At 32.3% G+C, this 11,946-nt stretch overlaps 1 protein-coding gene across 1 annotated transcript in view; it reads left to right on the forward strand.

Annotated features, from left to right (window-relative positions):
• LOC6052944 (transmembrane protein fend) overlaps positions 1 to 8,846 on the forward strand; it is a 61,187-nt gene extending 52,341 nt beyond the window's left edge. Inside the window, exon 3 of the mRNA XM_038266473.1 lies at positions 8,481 to 8,846. Coding sequence (XP_038122401.1) covers positions 8,481 to 8,846 — 366 coding nt within the window. The remainder of the gene's footprint in view (positions 1 to 8,480) is intronic.
• Positions 8,847 to 11,946: the final 3,100 nt, after the last annotated feature.

The following is an 11,946-nucleotide window of genomic DNA, read 5'->3' on the forward strand; positions in this document are numbered from 1 at the left end:
GCTGACATTGAAAGTGGTAGACAAAAGCTTTAAATAAGATTTGTACCAGCCTTAAGAAACTCAAACAACTCATTATTAAGAACCTAATTTAATTTTCTCTTAGTACAAAATTGTCCACAAAATCCTAAAATGCATTCCCTTTTCCGATTCTATCCCATTTTTATTTAGAAAACCATGTCACTTTGAAAGTATTAAAATAACCCTTCTATTTGACATTTTCTTAATTTATAGAGCAATTCCAGCTCAAATCAGGAATTTTTCTGGTACGTTTGTACCCGACCCTCTCCGATTTCAATGAAACTTCGTAGACATGTTATCCTGGGCCTATATAAGCCATTTTTGTGCATATGGAGCAAATAGTACTCGAAAATAACATTTGAGAAGGGCATAAGGTATTTAAATATTTTTGTATTTTGTAATTTAAAAATTACTGTATCTCGAAGCCGTTGCGTCGTATCAAAAAGTGGTCAAAGACAAACATGTAGGAAATTGGACGGGCTTTCTGAAAAAATACACTGAAACAAAAATACACGCCACATCTATGAGATTTTTTGATTTATAAGTCTAAAACTTATATTTAAAGGTGATGTCACGATTTTTTTTCGTTCAAAATTTTTGAGGAAATATCCTAAAATGTTACCAAAAGACTGACGTAAAATGCAGGATGGTATGTCTCTCCTAAAAAAATACAAAAATCATATACTGTTTTTTTGAAAAGTGGTCTAAACGTCAAAATTTTTGAAAACCGGTAGTGGAAATCGATTCTCCAGACAATTTTACATAAAAGTCTCCATGTTGACCATTGTCCTATGTCCAATCCTTGGGAAGATACAGCGGTTTTAAAAATAAAAATGTTGAAAAATCGGGTTTTTTGGTGGTTTTTGGCAATTTCTATATGACAGACTTGGTTTTTCAGTCTCGTAAATATTTTTACCGGAAAACTCGTCCAATTTCCCATAAGTTTGCCTTTGACAGCTTTTTGATTTATATCGTTTTTATATTTACGTAAGCAAATTTACTGTCCTGGTTTCTACCACACTGAAAAAATAATTCTATTTTCAGTTATAAGCAATGCAATTAAGCTTATATCTGTAAGCCCTTACATCCAATCAAAAAGCTGTCAAAGGCAAACTTATGGGAAATTGGACGAGCTTTCCGGTAAAAATATTTACGAGACTGAAAAACCAAGTCTGTCATATAGAAATTGCCAAAAACCACAAAAAACCCGTTTTTTAACATTTTTATATTTAAAACCACTGTATCTTCCCAAGGTCCAAGGTCAATATGGAGACTTTTATGTAAAATTGTCTGGAAAATCGATCCCCACTACTGGTTTTTAAAAAATTTCACGTTTAGACCACTTTTTAAAAAACAGTTTTAGTAACTGATTTTTGTATTTTTTTAGGAGAGACATACCATCCTGCATTTTTCGTCAGTCTTTTGGTAACATTTTAGGCTATTTCCTCAAAAATTTTGAACGAAAAAAAATCGTGACATCACCTTTAAATTTAAGTTTTAGACTTAAAAATTAAAAAATCTCATAGATGTGGCGTGTATTTTTGTTTCAGTGTATTTTTTCAGAAAGCCCGTCCCATTTCCTACAAGTTTGTCTTTGACCATTTTTTGATACGACGCAACGGCTTCGAGATACAATCATTTTTAAATTACAAAATACAAAAATATTTAAATATCTTACGCCAGGGGTGCCCAACCTTTTGGCCCTGCGGGCCAGATCTGATTTTTCTGATGGAGTAGTGGGCCGGAACTGATGTTTGGCAAAAGTTGAAAAAGAAGACAATATTTTTTCATAATATAATTTTGAAAAGGTTCTTTTAAAGTAAACAAATCAATAAACTAGTATTGCAAAAAAGATTCTTGGGTTTAGGAAAAAAATATCTGTTGAAATGTGTATTATCATTATTATATAGTATTATTATATTAAAACTAAATTTGGATCAAAATCACCCTACAAAAAAAAACACTTTTTACGTTGTTGTTCAAATTTATAACAAAATATTTAAAAATGGTTTTAAAAATGTTGCAAAATGTATATTGAATAGTTTAAAATTCGTTACTTCTCAAATTTCAGTAAACTATTGAAATTTATGAAAAAATAAAGTTTTGTTCCCTGATTTCTTGACTCATTTTGATATGTTTTTGTTCATAAATGAAACAAATATTTGCAGTGATCTTTCTTTTCAGAATAAATTATTTGCTTTTTAACATTTGTTCTTAAAAATTTCAATATTTCTTGCTTACTCATTTATTAAAAAATCAATTTGAATCATGTTCTTCAAAACAGAAAAGCATCAATTTGTAGTAAAGAGAGTAAAAACTGAAAGAAGTTTAAATTTAGTGCAGGGGTGCCCAAAGTATGGCCCGCGGGCCAAACGTGGCCCGCGAGGTGATATTTTGTGGCCCGCGGACCCATTTTGAATGATCATGTATCATGTATCATGGCCAGTTGACCACTTGTAAAGTGATTTTATCCTTTTTTCAAAATTAAGGTTTATTTTAAGCTTTTTTATGCTAATCTTTTTTATTTTTTTGTTAATAAAAAATAACTTATGATTTATCAATATTTTGATCCTCACTTTAGGATTATAGTTATATTATTTATGAAATAATTTGTTCAAAATATTTTGTAATTAAAACAATTTCACACGTTTCAATGTGAGTGAAACTAGTAAATATCTTCAAAACTTTTATCAAACATTTTTAGAAATATCAAAAAAACGTTCAAGTTTGGCTTAGGTAGAATTCTATAATAGTTGCAAAAATAAAAGTTTTCTTTATTAATAGCCCTTTTAAGAACTGACCCTCAAACTTACATTGTACTTCCTTAGGGATTCGAACTCATTAGAGTTAGATAACGAATCTTAACAAAATGAAATTTAAGTGCATTTAGCTGAAATTAATTAAATATGCATTCCTTTGCATTAAAAATCATTTGAGCATGTTTGGGTTTATTAAAAATAATTTGAATTTTAGTAAATTTTCGATGAAATAAATAAATGTTGTTTCGCTTTTTTTTTTGTTGAAAATAATGATTGCAGGTTAACTATACGGAAGCTTAAATCATTTTCCAAAAGTTTTGCCTTTCTTACTAAAGAAAGGTATAGGTTTTACTTTAAGGCTGGACGTCATTTTCATCTTCGTAAATATGTCGATTCAGCATGAATTTTTATCGGAAAAATCGCCAAAAAATCACACTGCATTGATTTTTTTTCATTGAAATGTTGAAATTCTGGATCTCAACGATTTTTCATTAGCCACACTTTGTTCAACATGTAATGTCACCACCATTTTCGAAATATAAAAACAAAACTTAATTTTTTTTTGAAAACACATTAAGCTAAAAACTTTTTTTAAATACCAGAAACAACAAAATCAACAATACCGATAGAAACCAGTTATTTTGTGGTTTCTTTTATTTTGAATACACTTTTTTTTAAATAACAGAAATGTAATCTTTTACATTAAAATAACGATTTTTTTTAACAACCTTTTTTGTAAATTTGGCCCGCAAGCTCATTTGAGATTTAAATTTGGCCCGGCCTCCAAAAAGTTTGAGCACCCCTGATTTAGTGTCTTTTATACATTTTTTTACAAAAAATCTATATTTCAACGAATTGGATAATTTTGTTTTCTGTGGAATTTTTCAGTTTAATGTTTAATATAAAAATGATAAGAATTAATTTCAATTATAAAGAATGTTAGATTTTGAAAAACAAAAGACAAAATTCAAATAAATGTTGGAACAGCAACATTTTATTGCAAAAGCAAAAAAAAAAAACAAACACAATGTTTCTTATTTAATTTTAGTTAAAACAGTTTTTTTTATTTATACACTCATTTTATTAGTTGAATATTTCGTGAACAGCCTTGAGTTGAGGGCCGGTCATAGAACTATTTTGAAAAGCCGTCGCGGGCCGGATGAAATGGCTTTACGGGCCGGATCCGGCCCGCGGGCCGTACGTTGGGCAGGCCTGTCTTACGCCCTTCTCGAATGTTATTTTCGAGTACTATTGGCTCCATATGCACAAAAATGGCTTACAGTATGTAAAAAAAGTATTTACACCCCTGGGGCACTATGTACATTTTGTGATGAAACATGTAAAAAAATTAAAGTTTGACAGGAACCTAGTACTGCGTTTTGTTCAGAAACTCACGCCAAACATTTTGCTACAAAAAGCTCATGAAAAGATGATTTCTATAAAAAGTTATATAACAAATGGGTCATTCCACCTGAAGTGTGCAAGAAAAAATGCAAATTTGAAAATTACCATCTCCGATTCTGCTCAAATTTGGCAGAGCTGTTGAGACTATCAAAACATGCAAAAATCCCGAATTTCATCCAAATCGAACCACCCCCTCCAGTTTTGTACCCTCCCAAAAAATCGACTTTTTGGCGATTTTTGAGCGAAACCCCTATCTTCAAACGACGATAACTCAGGAACCACAAATCTTAGAGGGTCGGTCGTAGACTCAATTTTGAAGAAAATTGGACGTAAAATCCATTTCCGTGATCAAAATTTGGATTAAAATATTTTTTCTACCTGTATAGCGCAATTGAAAGCTTTAAATGGCCGTATCTCAAAACAGCCCTATTTATTTTTTGAATTTGACCTCACCATCGTATTCCCCGTCCAATTTTACATAAGAATCACTTATCGACAGAAAGGAATATGTTTCGTTCCAGAGATATCGAATTTTAAAGTTTTAAGTATTTGAGATTACCTAAATTAGCTACACTCGCCGCATATGCTAGAAGCACCTGGGCGCGCTGATCAATAACTGCTACCTGGTTATTTATTGAAATAAGATTTCATCCCAATTACTCATTATCAAATCACACAAACATTGTAGGAAACTGCTGTATTAATCTTAAATTAAAAAAAAATAGTATACGGTGAATTTATGTGATAGCCCACAGGACCGAGCAAGAACAACACGCAATACAGGGCAGAATGGGATTTCCGCAGAGCTAGCAGGAAATTGCAGTTGATGTTCTAAGTAACACTGTACGATACATTATCGTGTTAAAAATTATGAATTAACATGAATAAAACTCTCGTGAAGCATGATTAAGCAAGAGGATTTCTGGAAAGTATAAAACTGAAAAATGTAAGAAAATCACAAAGATTAATCTGATTTATTATCTGATTAAGATCAAATTAAGTGGTGTTGATTTCGACACCGTCCGAACAATTATATTTCTTTTTTTGTCAATCATTTTGAAATCTTGGAAGACGATACAGCTGCTGTCCACATGTATCAGAATTATATGGTTTGTTTTTGAAATTAAATGTACCAGAATTGAAAAAAACATCAATTATTCAGATGAAACTGGCTCACAATATAAAAATCGGTTTAATATCATCATGCTCAACCTTTCATGCCAAAAGCTCTAGAACCCATGAGAATTATTTTATCTACTACATCCAAGCTCTTGCGTCAAATAAAAGAAATAATTTGATAAAGTGGGAATAAATGAGGAATTAGGAAAAATATGAAAACAATAGAAAAATGTATTTTTTTTAATTGTGTTGTAAAAACGTTGTAGCATTTGCGAGAAATATTAAAAGTTCAAATTTTACCTAATATGGTTCAATGTCACTGAGATCAGGAAAAACAGTGCATTCAAAATTACCCAATAAATATTCCTTAAACAAAAAATAGATTGTTCAAGGTATTGATTATCTCAAAATCGTAGAAAATTATAAAAATAATCCATCTTACAGAACACCAGGTAGCAGTTATTGATCAGCGCGCCCAGGTGCTTCTAGCATATGCGGCGAGTGTAGCTAATTTAGGTAATCTCAAATACTTAAAACTTTAAAATTCGATATCTCTGGAACGAAACATATTCCTTTCTGTCGATAAGTGATTCTTATGTAAAATTGGACGGGGAATACGATGGTGAGGTCAAATTAAAAAAATAAATAGGGCTGTTTTGAGATACGGCCATTTAAAGTTTTCAATTGCGCAATACAGGTAGAAAAAATATGTTAATCCAAATTTTGATCACGGAAATGAATTCTACGTCCAATTTCCTTCAAAATTGAGTCTAAGACCGATCCTCTAAGATTTGTGGTTCCAGAGTTATCGTCGTTTGAAGATAGGGGTTTCGCTCAAAAAATCGCCAAAAAGTCGTTTTTTGAGAGGGTACAAAACTGGAGGGGGTGGTCCGATTTGGATGAAATTTGGGATTTTTGCATGTTTTGATAGTCTCAACAGCTCTGCCAAATTTGAGCAGAATCGGAGAGGGTAATTTTCAAATGCTGTTCCGCTTAAGATGGAATGACCCAAATACTATTACGAAATTAAAAAAAAGTGCAAAAAAAGTTTGTACACCTTTCGAAAAATTAACATAAATAATATTATTTGTTGACAAATCACCATAAATCCAGTCTCCCAACTCCAAATAGGCATCCTTGACTGATTCAAAAAATAATTTGGATTGAATATAAAGTTTACTAACTACTTAGTAGAAAAGTTTATATAACTCTGGAAATTCTATATATCTATTCTATATAAAACATATCTAAACTTAATTTTGCAAACTTTCAATTTAACTAAATGTCAATAAATTACCATAGAAACGATAAATAAACATTTTGGAGTGGGTATAACACCGTTTTGGGGGTCTTTGTATCGATAGAATAAATTTTTCGTTGGAATTTCGTACCAACCCGGAATTACGTCGTAGAAAAATCCGCCGGCATCCGGATCGGTCCACGATTCACATGTCAACCTATGTGGAATCGGAAAGGGCATAAAATTTCCGATCTTTTGATACCCAAACATCTAGGTTTCCTTTAAAATCTACGTTTTTAAATACCTGGGCAAAGAGTAAGTTTGATCCACGAGAACAAAAATTACGAAATTCCATACATTTTTGGCAGGTTGCTCAAACGAAACCATAACAACGTTTTTGCTTAGGTATTTAAAAACGTGGGTTTTATAGAAAACCTGGATGTATGGGTATCAAACGATCGGAAATTTTATGCCCTTTCCGATGCCATACAGGTTGACATGTGAATCGTGGACCGGTTCGGATGCCGGCGGATTTTTCGACGACGTAATTCCGGGTTGGTACGAAATTTCAACGAAAAATCTATTCTATCGATACAAAGACCCCAAAAACGGTATTATACCCACTCCAGAATGTTTATTAAGCAATTCTGTGGTAATATATTGGCATTTAGTTAAATTGAAAGTTTGCAAAATTAAGTTTAGATAAGTTTTATATAGAATTTCCAGAGTTATATAAACTTTTATACTAAGTAGTTAGTAAACTTTATATTCAATCCAAATTATTTTTTTAATCAGTCAAGGATGCCTATTTGGAGTTGGGAGACTGGATTTGTGGTGATTTGTCAACAAATAACATTATTTATGTTAATTTTTCGAAAGGTGTACAAACTTTTTTTGCACTTTTTTATTTTCGTAATAGTATTTGTTATATAACTTTTATAGCAAAATGTTTGGCATGAGTTTCTGAACAAAACGTAGTACTAGGTTTCTGTCAACATTAAATTGTTTAGATGTTTCATCACAATATGTGCATAGTGCCCAAGGGGTGTAAATACTTTTTTTACATACTGTATATAGGCCCAGGATAACATGTCTACAAAGTTTCATTGAAATCGGTGAGGGTCGGGTACAAAAGTACCAGAAAAATTCCTGATTTGAGCTGGAATTGTTCTAAAATGAACTTGGCTCTAAATGTACTATAGTTAAAAGAATACGAAAACAAAGATCATTTTTTGAAATTTTGATTCGTTCTCATTAGGAAAATCATAAAAACTTTTAGAATATTTCAGTGTTGTTATCTTAGAACATTTTCAAAATTATAGTTAACTAACCTTTATAACTCTTCAAAATTTGTATTTCAATCAAGTTATAGGAAATGGATTTTAAACAGGGTTAACAGGGTTGATAAGGGTTGAACAATATTTTTTTATTTTTTTATGGTATTGACTTTTATTGGATAGAGTCAATATATTAAATTGATAAATGTTTTTTTTATATTTCTTTTTTTTACATTTGGTATAAACGTATCAATTTAATTTTTTTAAAGTTAATGATGGTATCCGATAATTTTATAAATGATATCTCTTTATTTTTATAATAGGTCTTTAATAATTGGGTAATTCTCTACCAACTCACACGAAATCGGGATCGCCCCTCCGTCACGAGATATCTAAAAACGGACCTCGGATTCGAGATCAGGGACAAAAGATAACCCTTAGGACAAAGTTTCACGCAAATCGAAGAGGAGTCGGGGCAACTGCTGTGTGAGTTGGCGGAGAATTACCCAAACTATGTTTTGAGTAGATCAGTTAAAGAACGAAAGAGGTACCTAATAAACATATGCGTAGATAATTTTAATGCTTCCAAAAATGTTTTTTTTTACAGTTTTGAAAGTTATGCTAAAAAATAAAAATGTTCAATCATCTACCCCTCTCTTCCAGAACACCGACTCCCTCATCCGGTCGGCCCCCATCATCCTAAACACTTCGGGTGCCACAGTCGTAACAACAACAACACCGTCCAGTTCGTCACCAGAACCATCAACTCCACAACTTGAACCTGGCCCCGCATCCAGCAATCCGACTCAGACAACAATGTGGCCAATAACGCGCCAAAGCCAGCAGGACATCATTCTACTGGGGGTGTTTGTGGCCGCGCTGACCTTCCTGCTGATCCTGCTCACGGTGGTCATCTTTGTCAAGCGGAAACGACTCACCGGAGCTGGCGTTGAGACGGACAAGGAAGTTCTCGTGGAAGGAGACAGCAGCGGGGACGAGGGCACGATGGTGGAGATTTTGCACGTTTAATGTGTTCTGAAATTGGGGAGAAATGGGAGAGTGTTCAAAGTCAATAGAAGATAAGCAATATTAGTTTAAGTTGATGAAGATTTTATATATTATAAGTACAGAGATGTAAATAATGCTCAAATTTACTAAATATATGGGATAGCTTCAAAGAAACTTTAAACTTAACAAAAAAAAACGATTACTATCAAAAATGGGATCCTTCGATGGCCGAAGAAGATTCCCTCGAATCTCGCGTCTGATTTATGGAGTTGATGCCCGACGTCGTTTTCTCCGCCGTCGTTCAAGGTCGGGGAATCGGCAGACTCTGGAGTTTGGTTGCCCAACACAGAAGCCTCCGAAGAGTGGACGGACGCAGGCAGGGGCAAAACTAATCAAGATTCGATAATTTACATAATTTATTACAATTTTATTCAATTATTATCTGATTTGATCGTTGTTTTTTGCTCGTTCTTTTTCGCTCTCTTCGAGCGTCATCGCGCTATCTCTCTCTCTCTCACACTTGATTTGTGTGTGCGTTCTTTGTTTTTGTTTTCTCCCCCCCATTTTCTCATTCTTTCAAAGACGAAGACTTGGCGTGCACTATTAAGATGTCTTCTTCCTCCGCTCCTCCTTGGTCATCTTTCAGACAGGGGACTGCTGCTGCTGCTGCCCCGGAGCAGTACAGGTTCCTCCACGGTTCGTCTTCCGAGATCTGCTTCTTATGCCCTATTATAGACGAATAATTTTATCATAATTTGGTGATTTCGACCTCTAATTGAAGAGAATCGAAAGAACGAAGGGCTTTCCAGTGTGTTTGCTTGTGGTTTAACACAATTATCGGAATTTACACATTTTTCTCCGATTATTGCGTTTCGGATGAAATTGGTAATTTTCGACCAGATTTAAACTATCGTTTTTGTGTTAGTTCTCAGCAAGTATGGTGGGTTAGTCTTGCACCCTTTTTTTGTTTCAGAATTTGTTGAGCATTAAATTTTATCTCAGAAAATTTTACTACAATTTAAGTAGCATTTTTGGAATTGGTTATTTGCACCATTACAAAAAAAATAGAAAGAGGTAGTCTTTCCTCTTAAATGCACGAAATTCGATTTAAAAATTTTATGATTGTCAATGTTGCCTGGCTCAATGTTGATGACAGTCAGAACAAGAGAGCACAAAGGCAAAGGAATTATTTGTCAACAAAACGATATTCTTTTGAGAGTTCGAGGAGAGATTTTCTCCACCATGTTTCATCTGCTCTCTCTCCTAGTTTAAAAAAAATCCTAGTTCTTAACAATTGCTTGCGGTACTGTTGATTCAAATTTCACAAAATTTCAAAATATTTTAAAAGTGGTACTAAAAATGAATCGATTTAATCCAAGATTTTAAAGAAAAACACAAAAAAGGGGTAAATTGGGTGAAATGGGCCCTTGCTGCCAATGAAAATGTCATCAAAAGATTTTTCGTAATTTTTTGCATAAAATATCTACTTTGAAGTTGTAAAAACTACGACAGTTAAAGATATTGAAGGAAAACACATCAAATGGGGTAATTGGGGCAAAATTGGCCCTTGCTGTCCTTTGCCGCCAATGGAAATGTCACAAATTGATTTCTCGCGATTTTCCATATAAAATAACCTATTTTAAAAACTTATGGAAACTACACCAATTTTTATGATAACATAAAAAATGGGTAAATGGGGCAAAATGAGCCTTTGCTGATGTATGCCGCCATTGAGACTGTCACCAATCGATTTCTCGTGATATTTTTATTTAAAATAACAGTTGAAGATATTCGAGAAAACACCCTAAAAAGGGTAAATGGACCGCTTCCCGCTATTTGCCGCCAAAAAGAGTATCACCAATCGATTTTTCGTAATTTTTAACATTAAAAAAGATACTTTTGATAGGCAGAAACTGACGGCATTAAAAGATCCGTTTTTTCATCCGTTTTTGCCCACTGTGGCACTGAATTTTACCAATTTTTTTCGCCACTATCTTCAGAAAAATATTTGCAACGGTCCTATTAAACATTCCTAAAATTTACACAAAATACCAAATGTTTTATTAAAAATACCAACATTTTCATAATTTGTTATACCACGCAAAACTTAGTTTAAAATTTCAGTGATCATATATTTTGATGGAATAAAGTCAAATTTGCACAATAAATCGCATTTTTTCTTTTTTTTTTCTAAAAAACAACATTTTTGTATGTTTTGAAATTTTTCAAGATATTTTTTTTTTGTATGAAATGCAATAATTTTCAGAAAAAACGATATTTTGTTTAACATTGTAAAAGTGAAATGAAAATATATTTGAAAAAAATGCTAAATATAAGCAAATGTCAAAATTGCGATATTTGATTTTTTTTCCAATGTTTTCATAGTTTGTAGTACGTCGCGAAATTTTATAAAAAATAATCAATACTTAGGTATTTTGGAACCTTATGATTGCTACCCCAATTGCAAATAATGAAAATTTGATTAGGCTGGTACAAATATTTTTTAAAGTTTTTGTCACCCCCCCAAAATTGGCCCAAAAAATCAGGGGGCTAAAAATATATTTTTACAATAAACTTCAAAATTTCAATGAAAATTCAAGGGCAACTAGCTGAAATCAAATTAAAATACATTCTCCTGCGTTTAAAATCATTTTTAGCATGTTTGGGTTAATTAAAAAATCTTAATTGTGGTTTGGTTGAGCGTTTTAGCAGAATGCTTTGTATTCACAAAAAATCTTAAGTTTTTTGAAAATTTTCGATGCAAAACCTTTTTTTTCGATACAATTTTTGTTTTTGTCAGATCTTAGATTTTTTGAAAACTAATGATTGCAAAACAACTGAACTAGTGTAAAATGCATTTTAAAACACTTTTTTCATTTAAATGTGAAGATAATGGCTTGTTATTTATTTTTTTATATTTTGCATCGGCCTTATGTTTATTAAAAATACGGTAATTGGGAAAATTTTAGTATTTTGTATAAAAGTTGCAATACAGTTAATATCTACACCAAAACGATATTTGATACCCATATTCCAATTTATGATAATTGCAGTACCTATTTATAGAAAAAAAGTCATTCATTAACATTTATGAGTAGTTATTCTTTTAATCATACTTCAT

The sequence above is a fragment of the Culex quinquefasciatus genome, chromosome 1, assembly GCF_015732765.1.
Source record: "Culex quinquefasciatus strain JHB chromosome 1, VPISU_Cqui_1.0_pri_paternal, whole genome shotgun sequence".
NCBI lineage: Eukaryota > Metazoa > Arthropoda > Insecta > Diptera > Culicidae > Culex > Culex quinquefasciatus.